This window comes from Parasteatoda tepidariorum, chromosome 2, assembly GCF_982258835.1.
Source record: "Parasteatoda tepidariorum strain Cologne lab strain chromosome 2, Ptep-v5.0, whole genome shotgun sequence".
Lineage (NCBI taxonomy): Eukaryota > Metazoa > Arthropoda > Arachnida > Araneae > Theridiidae > Parasteatoda > Parasteatoda tepidariorum.
Genome location: NC_141756.1, coordinates 92,129,385 through 92,149,369, shown reverse-complemented (window position 1 = coordinate 92,149,369; position 19,985 = coordinate 92,129,385). Strand labels below are relative to the sequence as shown.

The window sequence follows — 19,985 nt, the reverse complement described above, 5'->3', positions numbered from 1 at the left end:
CTCGTGCCTCGGTTGACGTACCAGCCAGATCTTGAGGCTCGTGCAGGTTAGAGCTTGTATCTCGGGTATATGACGACAAAATGTCGTATTTCAGGTATTCTTAATTCGAGATCTCGTGTTTGGATATGTATGACTTTATGTTTCTGGTAGATAAGATCTTGGGACTTAGGTAGAATGAATCTTGCGACTCGAGTAATGTGAAGGCATGATTTTATGCCTTGGGCAGAGTGAAGACTGGATTTCGAATATAAAGAATGCCCAATCAGCTATTGAAGATGAAGAGTCTTCTTTCAGATAGGTATAGTCTCAGTTTAACAATAATCTATCGGCTACATAATAATATTTTTAAATTATAAAAATATAATAATTACAAAAAATCTTCATATACTGTGTATTATTTAGAATGCAAATTAAAATAATTGCACTGTATAGAATGAAATGAAATATCTTTAAATTTTTTTAAACAAAAAATCTAGTTGCAGAGGTGCAAATAAGTCTGTTGTTGTCTGTTGCTAATAAGAAATAAGCGCAGATGTCTTAAATTAGAAAAGAGATCCTTTCAGAAAAGAAGCAAAAAGAAAAGATTTAAGAAACAAAAAGAGAATAGATTTTCTTTTAAATAAATACAGTCGTTTAACGTTTCTTTCCATGCAGTTATAGTTTTAAGCAACAATTTATAACAAGAAAGTTTTTCAGGATCACTTTGCGTATTTTTCTTCATTCTGTATCCCATGAAAATAAATTAAATGCTAATTTTTGAAAACTTTCTTTCAGTTGTTGGATTGAAGAAAGTAACTATTCTTGGATAATTTCTGGGCCAGTGTGTATCTCTATGTTGGTAAGAAATTCATTTAATATCGCTGTTATAAGTAAATCAGAAACAAAGTTTTTAATACAGGCGTTATTAATTTTTAGTTAGGCATTGTTTGTCAAACATTCTTCTGCAAACCCTGGTTACATTAAAGTGGTATTTTTTAATAAAACTTTTCTAATATAACTTAATTTTTATCCAAACGTTAATTTTTAAAACAAAGCCACAATATATTATAGCTTTTTTAGTAATTTAACTTATATCAGATGCTTAATAATTTAAATTGTTGTAAATTGTAATATTGTTTTAAGTTCACTTTAACAGAAGTTTTATTAAATAGTTTAATAAAACTACTGAAACCGTTAAATATTTGAAACCGTAATAGTATAACGGTTTCAATTATTTTGTTAGTATTAAAATAAGGATCTTTTTCCTTAAAATTCCAATTAACTTAAACTTTGTTGAGCAAATATTCTTTTAATTTTTCTATAATCTTATTTGAATAATTTTAATTAACAGCTATCTAACAAGCAGAATTTTATTATTAAATTGAATTTTTTATGCACTATTTCTTTCACAATACCATGATTGCTATTTTTTTCTCATTATATCATTAAAAATAGCGTTCTTTTTTTTTCTTCTAAAAAGGCAATATCAGCATACAAAAAAAAAAGGTTTTCTGTGTGCTTCAGGCTTAAGGTTTGAATTCCATTTGCAATCACAAAACAGCCAGAGTTCAAAATAGTGTAAATTAATTTAATTAAAGATCAAGAACAAATCCCTTTAAACACACTTTAATTATGAGTTATGATTAATTCTTGGAATGAAAAACAAGCAAGGTGAAAGGGAAAAATTTCTTAATTTTTCAAAGAATTTAATGACTTTTCTACATCAAAGGATTTGGAATTATTTAGTTACGACACATATTCATTATCGCATCAGGCTCATTTTCGCTGTAATTACTACGCGGTATTCTTAAATATCTTACATTTATATTTTAATATCTGTCACCTTTTAGTTGTCTAATTATTTACCATGATATTGATTATCCAATTTGACTCATTATCTTTATACCATTTGCAAATAAAATAATTAAATTTCGATGAAAGCTTCACATAGCTATTCAAAAAAAATCTGAATAACTGAAATAGTTTGTGTCCTAAAATGCTATATTTAGGCTCTTTTTTCAATGTAAGGTTTTCAATTAATTAAGCATCAGATTATTCGAGTAGTTTTTAAATCACTGTTAAATATTTAATCTTTTGTGAGAGTGTTGAAGTTATGATGTGGTCTGACGTAAATAATAAATAAGAATTTTAATTGAGCCTCTCAAAATTTTTATTTTAGTAGTTTACTGCATATGCAGTTATTTTCAAAGGTAAACCTAAATCCTAAAATCCCCAAAAATTTCCCTATCTTAAAGTTGCACAGAAAAAGTTCATCTTTTTATATGATCAAGATACTGAAAATAACCATAGGGGCCCTTCTAAAAGTACGTACATCCCGAAGGGGAGGGAGGGGATTATACAAAGTACGTACATTATAAGCATACACCAAATTTAAATTTGTCTTTTTCCTACACATGTATTATACATATGTTTGTTCTTGTATTTTTATTTCACACTGCGACTACTTGTTAGAATGAGTAAATCAGTTCTCAAAGTTGTCTCGCAAAATAAAAAATTGCAAACACCAAACTTTCCCCGAAACTTTTTCTGGTACCTGGCACCTGGCACCATTACAGAAATACCATATGACCCAGCATATCCATCGGTAGAAGGTGATATTAAACGCAAAATTTGTTCTACTTGTGGTACATATTTTGGATCTTTAACTTGTTTGAAACATCACAAGAAAATATGCAAATCTTCTTTGCAAATCAACAAAGTAAGACCAGTTCGTGTAGCAGCTCGTCGACAGAAAGAACTTTTGGTCATTCTCCGAAACAATTTCCTGGTTTGCAGATGATGCAGAGTGGATCGAAAATGATCTCGTTGATGAAGATAAATCTAAAATTTTCATCAGTCGCAGACAAGAGTAAAGCTGAATTGGTGTCTCTCGAGAAGCATCTGGAATGTCCTTGGGAAAATACTGCAGGTTAATTGTATTGGTTGTAAGAAATAATTATGTTGATCAGGGGTCTGTTTAGAAGAAATTTGGGTCCGTTAACGGACCCTTCACAAAATATCTTTTCATGAAGACGGACCCTTCACAAAATATTTTAACTTAAAAACGGACCCTTCACAAAATAATTTATCTTTAAAGCGGACCCTTCACAAATTTGTTTATCTTCATTATTGTTTTGTTAATCGAATAAACCCTTCCCAGGAAGGGGGGGGGGAGAGAAAGACAGACGTAAACGAACTAAATTTTGTCTTCCGCAGACGCTTCTTCCTTTATTCGTCCGAAATTAATATTCTGCGTTCAGCAGTATAGGCTAAATACCAAATATTTGTATGTTGCATCGCTTATTTAGTAACTGCATTTGCTGTTTATTTTTTAAAATTTAATTTTTTTAATTATAATTTTACAGCATTGAGCATAATCTTGTATGTCTTTGCAATTTAGAAACTCCTTGAAAAAGTATTTTTTTTGCTGTAACGGACCCTATTTGCACAAATTCACAAAAGCGGACCCTGGTCGAAAGAATGTGACTTAACGTTTATTTTATATTCACAAATTACGAGTAAATTTTTCACAATTTTACAAAAAACGGACCTTTCACAAAATGTCTGGACAGACCCCTGTTGATCAAATAAGATTGTTTTATTTATTGATTCAAAGATAAAGTTGGGTGTTATTGTTTAAATGAATAAATTATTTTAAATAAATATTTAATTTTATTTTAAACATAATTATTTTAATTTTTATGAAAAAAGGGGGGTAGACTGATAAAATGTACGTACTGTAAGGAGGGGGAGTAAGACCTTACGTACTGTAATGTACGAAGGGGGGAGGGGGTTAGAATTTCTCCATTTTTGTGTACGTACTTTTTGAACGGCCCCCTTGTCAAAGAAATGATGCGGTTATAACCATCCTAATAAACTTTCATGCAACCTGTTATTCACAAAAGTTGTCAATTCTATTTTTACTTATGTTATTTAAAAGATAGAAAACCTTTAGTTTACCTTTTTTTTTTAAATCAGCAAGTATCAATCTTGAGAATCCAATTTACGTAAATTTTATTTTGCATGAACATTGCTTTTATTTTTGTCTTAAATAAATACTGATTGCGTAGTTGAATCTTCATTAGATTAAGTATTTTTAAAATGTTTGTTTTGCATACACTAGCATGCAAAAGTTTTTGGTCAACGCGTGAAAGGCATTTTTACCTTTCTATGTCTTTTTTTTTTCTTTTTTTTAGTAGAGATGATTTTCGTTTTATTTAGTCAAGCCAACATATATATTACGCTTGATTTCAGAATTTTTTACTTGCAATTTAATGGAAAATGTAATCTTCTTTGGATTAAATTTAAATCTTTGCACTCAGTTCAGTTGAATATTTCATTTTTTATACAATTCGAATCTTGTAAGAACTACTTCTTCGAAAATAAATTTCAATATTAAATTAAATTTAAAATCACGATTTCCGTAAATAAATATGCAAAACTTATGCTTATTTGTTAAAATTGTATCTTTCAATTGAATTTACATCTAATTCTTAAATGTAAGAAAATCGCTTCACGAAATACCCAACTGATATAAAAATTGCATTTGATTTAAAGTGACTTTCAAAGCGCTAACTTTGCTTTCTGGTTGACAAGCATATTAAGAATGTTTAAGAATAAAATTATACATTATTTACTACATTTCCAATCAACCATCTATTATAATCATTTTGACCAAAGACTTTTGCACGCTAGTGTATAGGTACAAATCATTTCATTTCTTTTTAATTAATAGTCAATACGATATTTTCAATGTAATGGTTTGAATGATCTACCTCAACGACCAATATTGAAGGATTTTTATTGAAAAAATACTGAAAGTAGAAACACTGATAACCTTTTTCCTTTTATGTATTTATTTCTTAAAATACAGTCTTATTTTTAAAATAGTTTTTAACATTTAGGTTTTGATATTAAATGATAAATGTAAAACATTGAAGGAGACAAAAAAAATCAAGAAGAGGAATAACGTATAGCAAAAATAGCTTAAGTTTACATATTAGCTTTATTTATAATAGAAAAATTGGTATGAGTTTATACATAATTTTGCTGATGAAAAAACACAGAAAAAATTGCATTCATAGTTTTCTTGATCGTATTGAGCTAGAAATTTCCAAAGAATACCTTTTGAACGGAAAAAATCTGATCTCGAGTTCGTTCTGTTCATATAAGTATTTTTATTTCTTTTATAGTTGAATTTCATATTTCTTGTCAATATCGTCAGAGTCCTGGTAACCAAGTTGCGAGCTGTTAATTCGCCCGATACGCATCAAACTAGGTATTTATGTTTCTCCTTTTTCTTTGTATAGTCAGATTATTTGTACAATTTTTTTTTCAAGAAATACAATTTATTTTAGCTTTAAGAAATAAATATTTTACAAATAAAATAAGTACATTTTACGATATATACTGACAATTTTTAAAATCGATTAATTGATTACCTAAAATATTTTAGCAATATAATTTTATGAGCTTGCTTTTAAATTTTAACATTCGTTTAAACGTAATTTATATTCTAATAAGTAACACCAATTATAGATATTCAAAACCCTAGCACCAGAACGAAAGTCTTAATAAAGGAACTCAAAAGAATTTTTTTTTAGCATTTATTATGATTTATACTATAATCTAATATGATTAAAGCGAATCTTTGTTTAAATTCGAAATATGAAGGACTAATAAAAAAAATAATAAAAGACACAACAGAAACTGATATACAGTTTTTCACTAACTAGCATATTAATAGACTAGTTAAACAAAATAATACAAAATTTTAAAAAATGTCAAATATTTTAGTTTAATAAGTTTAACTTACTGCGTTTACTCAGTTTAATTTAGTGATATTCCAGTACATTTTTTTCCGATTATCTTAATTAGGTTTATATCTATCTTTAAAAGATAATAAAAAATTAAACAAAATTTAATTTTATTTTATCTATTGATTTTCACTTGATTTAACTTACGATAAAGATTATATAATTAAATAAAAAGTTATCGTTCTAACTTTAAAACGTTTATCAAACGTTTTCCATTTGTGTCCTATATTAATTGGTCAAAATTAAAAAAAAGAAAACTTCCGTTAAGTATTCTCAGTTTGCGGCGAAGAAATTAATTAAATTTTATAGAACGATATTAAGTCATCGATCAGAAGATTTGGCGACAGCTGGTGACAGATTTGAGCCGAATGATTGCTCGCCAATGTTCTAATGTCTAGCTATAAAACCATAAAGAAAAACATGGCACTGAGTTCTCCAACATGCAGCTATATTTCATTGCTGAAGCAAATAGTTAACCTCATATAAAATCAATCGATAAAACAGATTCAGCACTGTCCTGTTTTAGGCGAAAATATAAGTTATATATGAATGTAATATGACTTTCTATTTTATCAATATATAATATTTTTTATTGATATAGTTTATTAATATATTTTTAGTAATATTTTTATATAATATTTTGTATCAATCAAATAAAAAATATTTTAGGAAAATAATAAAAATATTCTACAAAGGTAAGAATAATTCTATCATATTAATCATGATTTGTTGTATAATTTTAGATAATTTTTTTTTTCAATTTTTGTAAAATAATTAGTTTTAAATCTGAATTAATACTTTAGAATAAAAGAGAAACTACTGCTTTATTAATATTCCAACAAATTGCACAAAATGTTTCTTCAAACAGTAAAAATATAAGAAAATTTATTTTAAATAATGTGTGTGATATAGGTGTTTTAAAATAATTGGTGTTACTTATAATTATATTATATAACAAAAAAAAAATGAAATTTTAACCTAGGCACTTGGAGCCTATAAATTGTAGATAATTGCTCTAGCTCTACTCTAGGTAGAAAGCTAAAGCTTCGAGAAGACTCTGAATATTATACTATACATTTATAGGAGCTTTAAGTTTCAAATTCTATTTATAAAAATAAACATTTAAAAATTAATAAATAATTGACACAAGTTACAAGTTTATTGCTTGTTTTTCTAGCATAGGGTGTTCAAAAATACATGTTTCCTTTCGTAATTTACTGTCGATCTCCCAAACCTCTGAAAGCTTTAAATCTTATTGCGAGGTATGAAAAATTGCTTGAACTAAAACATCTATAAAGTTATAAAATGATCCTTTAAGTATCTTTTGAGAAATTTAGAAAATGTCAAAAACTCAAAGTGTCTATTCCGTTATTATAGGTTGGTGTATATCATAGAATTATTAAAAGAGGGTTATAGTTTCGTATAGAATCGTCGATTTGGCGATATATTTTGATAAATAAAGTGAACATTCATTCTTGACAAAGAAACAACCATAAGACGTTGTAAGAGCATTGGGTTAGATTGAACCAATGAAAATGGCGCGTCTTATGCTGACAGCAAATCAAAGGAGAGATAAAGAACTATTTTTTTTTGCTTCGCTGTAGAAGAAATTCGTCTGCAAGAAACAATGTTTATTATTATTTCATCAGTTTCTTTAAATTCAAACAGAAAGGCGCATATTTGTTACGATATTTAGGTTTTATTTATAATATTATATATTATTTATATTATAATTAATAAACAATTCTTATCAACGAAACAATATATTTTCTTCTTCTTCTCATTGGCACGACAGCCCAGGATGGGCCTTGGCCTTCTCAACAAGCCTATGCCAAGACATTCTTCCCATAGCCAAGGTTCTCCAGTTAATTATCTTTAAAATTTGTAGGTCCTTTTCAAGGCAGTCTAAAAATCTTAGGTTTGGTCGTCCTCTTTTTCTTGTACCTGTTCGCCTGGCACAGAAAACTTTTTTGGTTGTCCTGCTATCCTCCATTCTTATAATGTGGCCTGCCCATTTAATCCTTTGAATTTTGATAAATTTAATGACATCAGGTTCTTTATATGCTTTGTAGAGTTCCGTATTTGATCTTCTAAACCAGGTACCGTTTTTACTTATTCCACCAAAAATGCTTCGCAGTATTTTTCTCTCAAAACTAGCTATCATATTTTCATCTCCACGGGTCATTGTCCAGGTCTCACATGCGTATGTAAGCACTGATCGTATAAGACATTTATAGAGTAACACTTTTGTTTTTCTTTTTATTAGGCTTGACTTAAGATATTTTCTTAGGCCATAAAAATACTTATTGGCCATCGTGATTCTCGTGTGTATTTCTTGTGTAGTGTCATTTTTGTTGTTAATCTTAGACCTCAAATAGGTGAAGCTATCAACGGCTTCGAATTTGTATGCTCCAATTTCAAACTGTGTTTCTTTATAGCCAGCTTTTGTGCAGGGCATATATTTAGGGCATATATTTTTTAATAAGCTTTATTTTCTTCATTTCACACGTTTTAAGAAAGCAAGCAAAGAAAAGGGCAACGTTGTTTCAAGAGTTGGTGATATTGATATACGTTCGCGCTGAGAGCCTATCATCCATTTGGCGTGCACTTAGATGCCAACAAGCGCTCTCTATAAGGATAACTAAAAAAAAAATCTCTCAAAAGAGTATAGAATGTCTGTAGAATACAATGAATCCGGGCTCCCTGGGTAAAGCAGCGATTTAAATGTGCTTGCAAAATATCTTAACTATCTATGTATTGCCGCTATTTAAATATCCTTATAAAAAAAGTTTTTCATGCCTTTGTGAATCAGTATTTGAATATCTATATGAATTACATTTTCAAATAGCATTTAAATCTGCAGTTCTTGTTCAACGTTTTATAGAAATTTCTTTAAAGTTAGTAAATAAACAAAATATCCTTAACAGGGATAATAGCGTGAAAATCTGTAAAAAAAAAAAAGCATTTAATAAATAACCAAACAGTTAAAATAAGTGCAAAATAATTAATATATGCAAAGAAATGTTCACTTTATCAATAAAAGAACATAGAAAATAAATTACGTTTAAAAAAACAGCAATTTAAATTTTCATGACAATAAATTACTCTGTTACATTGATATTATTACAGATCTCACACTAAAAACAGAACTGTTTTGAATACTAAATTATTGCATACACTATTATTTTCAGGAAAGCAGTTCGTGCAACCCTAATTCTTATTCCATTATTGGGTTTGCATTATGTCGTAACTCCTTTTCGGCCAGTGCCAAGATCTCCAGGGGAAGCCATTTATGAGACTCTCTCAGCCATAGTCACATCATTCCAGGTAATAATTATGCAAATCATATGTTTACATTCTTGGAAGTGCCTGTTGGAGTAATGATAAAAGTAATTAATAAGAAAGTTTATGCGTGTTAAGGTAAAAAATAATAAGTTAGTTGGGAGTTTGAAAAAAAAGGTTTATAAATCAATTTACTCATGCATCGAGATGATTAAAGATTTGCGTTAGGAATCAATTTAAAAAACATTGCTAAATGTTGATTGTATCGAATTACTTTTTAAAAAAACATTTACTTTAAACAAAAAAAAATGATAAAATAAAATAACTATACAATCTTTAAATAGATATCTTCAAAAAAATCTAACCATTTTTCCTTTTTTAACCATAAGTGGTTTAGATATTAAATCTCACTACGTAGAGCTAAAATCAATTATTGTTAATTAATATTGTAAATACAAACTAAAAATTGTATGCGACTAACAGCATCAAGATTTATTTGAATAATAATGTACTTAATTTACTAATTAAAATAGAATGGTTGTATTGAAATTTGAAATAAATTTCATTACTGAAATATTGAAATAACTACAGACTTACTTAATTAAAAAAAAAACTTTATTCCCTTCAAAAATAAAATAAAAAATTGGAAATAAATAGTCGACATGTTTCAAGCGTGCAAAAAATGGCGTCCATCTTCATGACTTACAGACGTGAATGAGACAAAACAAAAATGATTTGAAATATAAAACGTAAAGTTGCAAGCGAAAATGAAAAAAATAAAGGTCAGAAATAAAACTAGAAACACCGAAATGTCCGAGAGAGAAAAAAAAATGCAAAATAGAACACGAAAATCTCCAGTGGACAAGAGAGGCAAATCGGGGTAAAATGTATTTCCACGAGCAATGGAGAGTTAATAAGGAACTAATCACGTTAACAAGAAAATCGGCATCCAAATGAATAAATCAAGATTCAGAACATTAAGGTGAGTTAATGTGACTATGGTAGAAATAATCATGGCATTGCTGTCGTTATCTTCAAGATTCCAGCAATATGCCTCATTTGATGATGCCTCAAAACAGATATCTCGATTACGGACCTATCTATCAGGTTCTTTAAGTCAAAATTTTTAAGCATGTTTTGTTTGTCCAATGTAGACAAGACCACACTGTTAATAGGATCTTTAAGAAACTTACATTTTATTTTATTGACAGGCCTAAAATTGACTTTAAAAAAACAGGAGAGGATATTATCAATTTTATCACAAACGGGAGGAACATACGGTAGTATAAGTTCTCTGCAAGATTTAGAGATAGACAGTTGTTTAGGTCTAGTGAGTTTAGCAAGAGCCGAATCAACTATAGACGTGTTGAATTCATGGTAAGTAGCTAGCTATCGGATGAAGTTAAGTTCGGAGTTAAAGTAAGAGTTAGAGCAAAGGTTTAAATGCGTGGAAAACGCAAGTATGAAATGCAGGCATTTTCTGAAAATAGGGCGATTAGAACTAGCACGAGGGAGCAAAGAGATGGTAAAATGTTTACGATAAACAGGAGTAGAAAATGATTAGGGTATATAACTGCAACAACATCCCTAAAAGGTAAAGTAAGATGAATTTCCGCATCTAAAGTAAATTAAATACTACGATCAATTGAGTTGACAACAGAAAATAACTCATTAAAATCAGTATCACTGAGTAGTAAGGCAAGAGTATCGTCAACATATCCTTTCCACCATGAGAATTTGAACAATTTAAATAATTTTTCTTCGAAATAATGCATGAAAAAGACACAAAGAATGAGAGAGATGGGGTCGCCAATGGCTAAATTCTCAATTCGTTATAAAATCACCATTGAGTTTAAAAAATTTTGCTCAATACAGGAATTGACAAGAGAACATCTTCAATTTCTATAAAAAAAAGTAGTGAAATTATTGCAAACGTAGTTTTAAACAATCAATAGCGCCTGAAATGAGGACATTACTAAAAAAGAGAAACAATATCAAGAAAGATCATTCATATTCTTTTCTGAGAAAGATTGACAATTCGATTGACCTTAATGTTTAATTTACTTTAGGTGCAGAAATTCATCTTATTTTACATTTTTCGGATGTTCTTGCAGCTAAATACCCAGATCATTTTTTCAGCTCTGTTTACCGTAAATATTTTGCCAACTCTTTGCTCCCTCATGCTAATTCTAATTCCCCTTTCAGAAAATGTCTGCATTTCATACCTTCGTTTTCCTCGCAATAAACCTTTGCTCTAACTTTTCATCCTTGAACTCTGAACTTCATCCGCTCACTTGCCTCTGCTCTCGCTGATCCGCTCACTTGCTCGTTTACCTCTGATTTAACTCTTCTATAGTTGACTCAGTTCTTGCTTAACAGCCCTCTTCCTCTTATCCTTGCAGAGAACTTGTTACTTTACAGTTTGTTCCACCCGCTTGTTATTAAAATTGATAATATCTGCACCCGGTTGGCTTTAAAATTCAATTTTAGGCCTGTTAACAAAATTAAATTTAAGTCTATTAAAGATCATATTAATTTTTATTAACGCTTGGCCATTTATCACATTCCTTGTTTGTGCGACCTAGGCTACATTGGACAAACAAAACACGCATTAAAAATTTAAGCTTAAGGAACCCAATAGATATGACCATCATTAAAAATACGAGAAATCATCATTTACTGCATATTGTTGGAATCTTGGACATAAGTTCTATTTCGAAAATGACAAAATTACTTCTACCCCAGTCACATCAGCTCATCTTGATGGCCTGGAATTTTGTTTTATTCATATGAATTCTGATTCCCTTGTAAACGGTATTAGTTTCTCACCACCGTTCCATAGCTTGCTGCAATGCATTTTAATCTGATTTGCCCCTCTCGGCTACTATGGTTTTTCTCGTTCTGATTTTAAATTTTTTTTTCGCTCTCGGCTACTGTGGCTTTTTTAATTTTGTTTTTAACCTTTATTTTTCCATTTTCGTTGGCAACTTTACGTTTTTTTTTCTTTTTCTAATCTCTTTTGTTTCGTCTCATTCATGTCTGGCAAGTCCTGAAAATGAACGCCTATTTTTCTGCGCTTGAAACAAGTAGACTTTTTATTTCCAAATTGTCATATTCATAAGCGAATGAAGTTATTTTAGATCAAGTAATATCTTGCTGTTTCAGTTTCTTCGGATTACTTTTTAATTAACCACAGATTTGCTAGACTTATAATAAAATTGTTAATAAATCAGCATTTTCAATTCAAGTACCACAGATTTCGCTCAGTCGTCAGTAAATAAGTATTTTCATCTCATCTCAGCCTATTTAAATATAGCGATTTTAATACTAATTTTGATTCTTAATTATTCTTATATTATGTTTTCTTTCATAGGGTCTCATGGTAGCCCTACTCTTCTGCTTCTTCAATGGCGAGGTAAGAAATAATTTAAAAAACTATTATTTACTAACTCATTTAGAGGTGTTCGGCATTATTCCATTAACAACCTCAAGATATCAACACCTATAATGAACATTTTTTTAAATCTAATTCGTAGTAGTTATTCTTTGAATTATATTAAACTAGCCTATTTTCCTTACTTTAGAAATATTTGTGACAACTGACGCTATAAAAGAAAAAAAAACTGACATTTCCTTGCTCAATGGATTTGTAAAATTTATAAACGTATTGTAGACTGACTGTGTGAATTTTCAGACACACTTATATGTCGAAATTTCATGCCAAAACGATATAATCAATTTAAAAATTAGATCACCTTATAAAATAGCATAATTTACGTAATTTTAATATTTTGATATTATACGTACGTAATTACGTAATTTTAATATTTTGATTGTGATGTAGTATTATTACGTAAAAATTAAAAACATTCTAATAACCTTCTCAAATGCTGATTGTTCAATTGCTCTTTGACTAAACAACTGTAGTATTCTTTAAATTATTAGCCAAGCAGGAAAGGGCTAGTTGATAATAAAAATTATCAGGAATGATAATTTAAAGGCAATAATTAACATTCAAGGCAAAAATCTCCTTTTAATAAACTTCGAATTTATATTGGAGGAATAAGATTCTTTTGTGATTTATCCTTCCAATATGTTATGAAACTTCTTTTAAGAAAGCTTTAGATTCCTCTTAGACAATGACACTCGACAACGACATTCTTGAAAGATTTATGAGAATAAAAGCCGCAATTCCATAAAAGAAAAAAGAAATTATTTAAAACGGCTAACGCAGCGTATATGCATATTTTCTTTCGAATGAACAATGATCATGTATTAAACTTCACATTTAATACAACAAATATATGATTACTTAAAACACAATAGCAATAGAATTCAGAGATCAATTTTGTTATTAATCAACCGAGTATTTCGCCTTTAAATAAATTTATTTAGAAATTTCTCCTCAATTCACCGCTTTGCCAATGAATAACAGGAGCAAAACGGGATTTTTCAGCAAAATAAAACTTCCAATGAAAAGTTCTCTTTAAATATCGTTAAGTCGCAGTTGGTTAAGCAATAGATATTTCAATTCGTAAAGCTTTATGTTTTTATTGTAGTTCAGTCATTAGAAAAATAAATATATATCTATTTTGATGTGTTTTCAAAATAATTAGCAAACTAAATGTCAATTCTTTTAAATAAGTTAAACATATCAGGGGTCTGTTTAGAAGAAATTTGGGTCCGTTAATGGACCCTTCACAAAATATCTTTTCATAAAAACGGACCCTTCACAAAATATTTTAACTTAAAAACGGACCCTTCACAAAATGATTTTTCTTTTAATCAGACCCTTCACAAATTTGTTTATCTTCATTATTATTTTGTTAATCGAATAAACCCTTTCCAGGGCAGAAAACAAGAAAGATGGATGTAAACGAATTAAGTTTTGTCTTTGTCAGATGATTCTTCCATTATTCGTCCGAAATGAATATTTTGCGTTCAGCAGTATAGGCTAAACACCAAATATTTGTATGTTGCATCTCTAATTTAGAAACAGCAATTGTTGTTTATTTTTTAAAATTTAATTTTCTTAATTATAATTTTACAGTGTTGAGCATAATCTTGTATGTCTTTACAATTTAAAAACTCCTTGAAAAAGTTTTTTTTTACAATAACGGACCCTATTTGCACAAATTCATAAAAGCGGACTCTGGTTGAAAGAATGTGAGTAATTTTTTTACAATTTCACGAAAAACGGACCTTTTATAAAATGTCTGAACAGACCCCTGCATATTACATTTGTAATCAGCCAAACAATGCCAAATTAATGTTCTTTACCATCGAATAATGTTTTTAATCATTTGGTCAGTTATTAAAAAAATAATTTTAACAAATGTGCATTGCATTTAAGATATTTTTTACAATAACACCAATTCGTTTTAGTTTGCTTAAATCATATTTACATGAAGTCTAAGATGTTAAACTTATGTTTCTTACCATTAAGTTATGTTTTTTATTCAGGTCATAGCATTAATTCGCAAAAAGTGGAATCAGGCATTGCTGATGCGTGGACGCCGTATGTCGTATGCTGCTACGACAGTATCTGTAAGTTTAGCTCCTTGTTTACATTTATCTATTACGCTATGTATATGCTAATTATATTATCAAAGTAGAAAACATTAAATTGTAATACAGGGTTATTCATAATTCCCTCCGCCTGTAAACGCCATTTTTCTTTGCTACAACTGGCTTCAGTGGTGCATGGTACTGCCATCTACCGGCAACTGCTTAAATTAAAACTTGAATACTTTCGGAATAATTTTATATGTTCTTTTTTGACATATTCGTCTTCGTTTTTTTACTATGACGCTTCGAAACTCCGCAGGGAATTATGAATAACCTTGTATTCTCTTTTTCTTAGAAAAATCATCGATTATATTTGAAAGGTGACAAGCGACCACGCTTGTCTTACGCCACGATACATAACTTTGCCCTTTTTTCTGAAAAAAAAAAAACAAATTTTTAAATTATTTAATCAAATCCACCAGTCTGGTTTTTTTTTATTTGTAGAAATAGCGGTTTAAGAAAAAATAAATCTAATCTGATAAAAATCAGAAAAAATATACCATGCGCTTTAACTTTATATTTCTGAGATTTACTCAGTTATGATTTTGAGTGCTTTAGCTTTATATTTTAAAACATTGAATAAAACGTGACTATGCTAAATGACAGTTTGTTTATAGATATAAATTTGTATAAAATATCAAACGGCTTTAAGTCCTAGGGTTTCTAATTTTTTTCTAAACAAATTTACTGTAATAACGTTCTAACTTTAACTTTGGTTTATTTTGTAATGAGTAAGTGATTCCATAACTTGAAAAATATGAAAACATAACTTGAAAAACATGAAACGCAAAACCTTTTTCGATTGTTTCTGTAATAATTCAAATAACTTTTAATATTAAATTAATTTAATATGCTAAGAACTGATAAAAATAGGTCATTTGTATCAATTTTGTAATTAGTCGAACTAGCGCTTCACGTTTAAACATTTATATCGAAATTTCTCCGCACATCTAAACTTTTTCATTGAATAACGAAAGAAAAGCGGTTTTTCTGCAAGTAAAACAATAAATGAAAGGATGTTGTTAACGGTAATTTTTTTCGAAATATTACTCAAAAAAATATATTTTTATAAATTTTTAGAGCTTTTTAAAGTAAATATTTTTTGTTCGCCGTAATTTTTCATTCTACTTCACTTAATTCTTATTTTAGGTTACTTTTCGTTTATAAAAATAAATATACATTTTCTTGAAAAACTTTTAATGTTAGTCAAAAGAATATGTATATAAAGTATTGCGAAAACGCTAGGCACAAAATTAAATACGAAATAAATTAAAAACATGATTTTTTTTTAATTTCTTTAAAAAAAAATAAACGAGAATTGGAGTGATCGGTAATAGATTTAGATCGAACAGATACACTCTACGCGGTAATTGCACAAACGAGAAAACTAGATATTGATACTAGAATTCAAAAAAGTTTTATCGAAAATAAGATAGACTAATCGGTAAGAAAATAATTGAAAATTCTTTTTTCGTCTAAAGGCATATGATATCGATTTGTTATTACTACTGAAAATGGAAAAATCGATATTTTGGTCATTTCTGAAGGTCACACATTTTCTTAATAACACTTCGACCTAAAACATATGTTTTACTTAAAAATATCATAACTGAAATAAAGAAAAACAAATATTACCTTCATTCATTTTCATTTTCTACAAGAATCGGTAACATACACGCATTGTTTCTGCTATATGAATATTAGTCCGCAAATAGATAAAAATGTCGATTGTAATAATTAGTTTAAATAATTCGCTGTAAGTATTTAAGAAACAAAACATTGATTGGGTACTCTTAAAATTTCGTTCTTATTTAAACAGGGTTGCCACGGGCGACTAAAATGCAACTATTTGCAACTATTTTTGGCATGAGGCGACTATGGCAACTTTTTTTTTGCCTGAAAAGGTTAAAAAAGAAACTATTTTCAGGAAAAGGAGACTATTGGGAGACTTTTCTGTACTCTTAGCAATGTATTTTTTTAAAGCATAAATTGGGTGGAAAATTTGCACCCCACAAGATAATTTCTGAACACACTGAACTTTTTTTTTCTAAAAAATTAAAAATGTTGAAAATTTAAATTGCAAATTTGAGTCTTTACTTTTTAGTTCGTTCAATCTGCACAGACTCCATTGTAAGACTATTTCATTTCTGGATCGCCATTTATATGATTAGTGCTACAAAATTCCGCATGATTTAAAAAAAAAAATTTAATACGATATTAGATGCGTGAGTTCCGAATTTGAATAATCAGTTTTCATATATATATATATATATATAAACGTTTACGTTTATATAAAAATTATATTTGCCACCAACTTGACTGAATGGATCACATGGTATATGACAATTAAGTCATTAACAAAATTTTAGTAATATTTTTGCTGAATTTTTGTTCTTATTTAGGCAACTATTTTCCTAGCTTTTGGCTACTATTTTCATGTTTTAGGCTAATAAAAGCAACTGTTTTGTTCATTCTTTTCTGTTGCAACACTGTTTAAAAGACCTAGCAAAACTTTTTTTTAACTGTCTTTTTTATTCTTTCTCACTTGCCTATAAGCATACTATATACTTATAAGCATATTTAAGATTAACTAGAGAGAAAAGTTAATCTATTTTTGAACTAAATGTGAAAATAATTTAATTGAGAAAGGGTTTATAGGTTGTGACAAACAATTTTAATATTCATTGAAATAAATAAGTTAATAAAATATAATAATAAAAAGAGGTGACTTTCACTAATAAAAAAATTTAATTGGTTTCAAAATGGCTACTTTCTGCAATGCTGCAAAAGCGCAAACGATCATTTAAATTTTCAGCAATGGGTCACAAGTCTTAACTTTAATCTCCCCGATTCTCGCCGTAACAATTGGGTATAATATAGCCTACGTCACAGGTTGTGTTGTTCCTACTAAATTTAACCCATGAACGGCATTTTCTGCGAACCTAACTTCAAGCCGCAAATAAACAAACGAAGTGTTCGATCGTTTAAATAGCTGCTCGTCAGATTTTATTGCATTATAAAGAAAAGTTATTGAAACTAAATACAACTAAATAAACAACAACAACTAAAACAAATAACAACAACTACTAATAACAATAACTAAATAAACAACAACTAAATTCCATTCGTTTAGCATTGCGTCATATGTTGTTCCTACTAAATCGAAGTAGTTGTGTTTTTTTCATATTATACCCAATTACTTTAGAAAGTCCAACTTTTGTGTACAATGATTGTTTACAGAGCAAACGAATGATTCTACACTGTCGTTTAACTTGCCTAAAATAGCAAATCTTTTGCTGGACATTGTAAAAAAGCAAAAAGAAAAAGAAAAAAAAACAATTTGCATACTAAGATGCACATAATAATGAAAGTGGTAGGCAAAAAGAACTGAAAACAAAAATAAGAAAGACATTTGTGAGCATCTATTCTGTGATACAATAACTTCGTTCGAGTATTTTTCCGTACCCTACAAAGAATGTTAAATTTTTCATATAGGCAAAATATATTAAAAAATAAAAAATCGACTACATTAACTCTTAAGGTACCAAGTTCAAGGAATGAAATTACTACCTTACATATGATCACTATTAACGCGATAGATATCTATTCCAGAAAACTGATCAAAATATAAATTATTGCTCTAATAATGGTATTGAACATTTGTTAGAAATACAAAAGAAACATAACTTTCATAATGCATAAATTATAAACAAGTGGTGAAAATATTAAAAAAACAATAACATTTTATACGAATAATGCATTCTGGCTTACTTCAATTCTGCTACTGATCTTTTTAATTAATCAAATCTGTTTAGCAATCAAAACTTAAAATAACATACGAATTATGACGTTCGAAAACATACTCCATGCACAGATAGAAAAGAGCCTAAATAATATACCAGAGTGAATTACTACGAATAATGTATTCTACTAATTATCTTAGTTATCAAAACACACAATAACACATGAATCATAACATTTAAGAATAAACTGCTGAGCCAATTGGAAAAATGCCTAAGCAATATGCCAGAGTGAATTAACGCGAATAATGAATTCTTGTAGGCTTCAATTCTGTTTTCAATCATTTTTTTAATCAAAACACACAATAACACATGAATCATAACATTTAAGAATAAACTGCTGACCCAATTGGAAAAATGCCTAAGCAATATGCCTGAGTGAATTAACGCGAATAATGAATTCTTGTAGGCTTCAATTCTGTTTTCAATCATTTTCTTAATCAAAACACACAATAACACATGAATCATAACATTTAAGAATAAACTGCTGACCCAATTGGAAAAATGCCTAAGCAATATGCCAGAGTGAATTAACGCGAATAATGAATTCTTGTAGGCTTCCATTCTGTTTTCAATAATTTTTTTTAATCAAAAAACAAAATAACACATGAATTATGACATTTAAAAACATACTCCGTGCACAATGATAGCACAGTAACTTAACAATTATACCAACGTGGTTCAAATAGAAGGAAGAAAAAAGATACTTTCATGCGAAGAAGAGTCGTAAAAAAAATTTATTAACTTACGCTTTTTTCATTGAAAACAAAACTTTCTTAATGTCCAGTTTCTGTCCTAGCAGCATTTTAGTGCTTCAACGGTTATTTTAAGACTATTATGAAAGAGTAAAAGTTTGTATATAACTAAGCAAAGGGTTTTTTCTGTTAAAAATAATTTCAAAATGAAAAGTTAAATATAAATTCCGTACTATTTTTGTACTCTAGTACTTTCCGTACTATTCGTTTAAAGCCTTAATTAAATTTGTAAAGGGCAATTAAGCCAAAGAAAAAAAACTAATCTTTTCAAGAAAAATTGCAATTATTATAGAAAAAAGAAAAAGAAAACACTGTCAAAATATTCAAATAGATTTTTTTCATAGTAAAAGAAACTGTTATGCAATATTTAATTATAATTAGCCTTTAAAATATTTTTTCAAATAATTATTTTTAAAATCCTCGACTCCAAAAGATTTTTTTTAAAAAAATCGACAAATTTGTTCTTAAAATGTGAAAGATTCTATTCTAATCGTCTTACACAAAATTAAGCCTATAATCCTATTTGGACTTAGCCCATTTCAGTTGCAAACTCAAAAAACGAATTAGAAATAAGTCTACGAAACTTTGATTCCAGGGTTAGTAACATCAACTGATGTCTATCCTATTATAAATCGGAAGAGAAAGTTTAAAAGTTCGATCGAACGAGAAATCGTATTCTATTTCGAAATAAAAAAAGAGGGAAAGACGGGCAGAAAAGAAAGCCTACTTTTATCGCAAGTATTCGGAAGATCAAACGGAATTTTTTATTTCTTCATGCTATTGTA

General features: G+C 28.7%; 1 protein-coding gene and 1 long non-coding RNA gene across 5 annotated transcripts in view; one reads left to right on the top strand and one right to left on the bottom strand.

Annotated features, from left to right (window-relative positions):
- Positions 1–19,985, top strand: part of LOC107453385 (calcitonin gene-related peptide type 1 receptor) — a 411,922-nt gene that overhangs the window by 383,791 nt on the left and 8,146 nt on the right. For all 4 annotated transcript variants that reach the window (XM_071177833.2, XM_087157756.1, XM_071177834.2 and 1 more), the window contains 5 exons: positions 775–838; positions 5,172–5,257; positions 8,987–9,122; positions 12,451–12,492; positions 14,541–14,624. In XM_071177833.2, the coding sequence (XP_071033934.2) occupies positions 775–838; positions 5,172–5,257; positions 8,987–9,122; positions 12,451–12,492; positions 14,541–14,624 (412 nt within the window). The remainder of the gene's footprint in view (positions 1–774; positions 839–5,171; positions 5,258–8,986; positions 9,123–12,450; positions 12,493–14,540; positions 14,625–19,985) is intronic.
- The window catches only part of LOC122269843 (uncharacterized), a 34,400-nt gene continuing 23,441 nt past the window's right edge, over positions 9,027–19,985 (bottom strand). The window contains exon 3 of the long non-coding RNA XR_006225430.3: positions 9,027–9,164. This is a non-coding gene — a long non-coding RNA (uncharacterized LOC122269843). The remainder of the gene's footprint in view (positions 9,165–19,985) is intronic.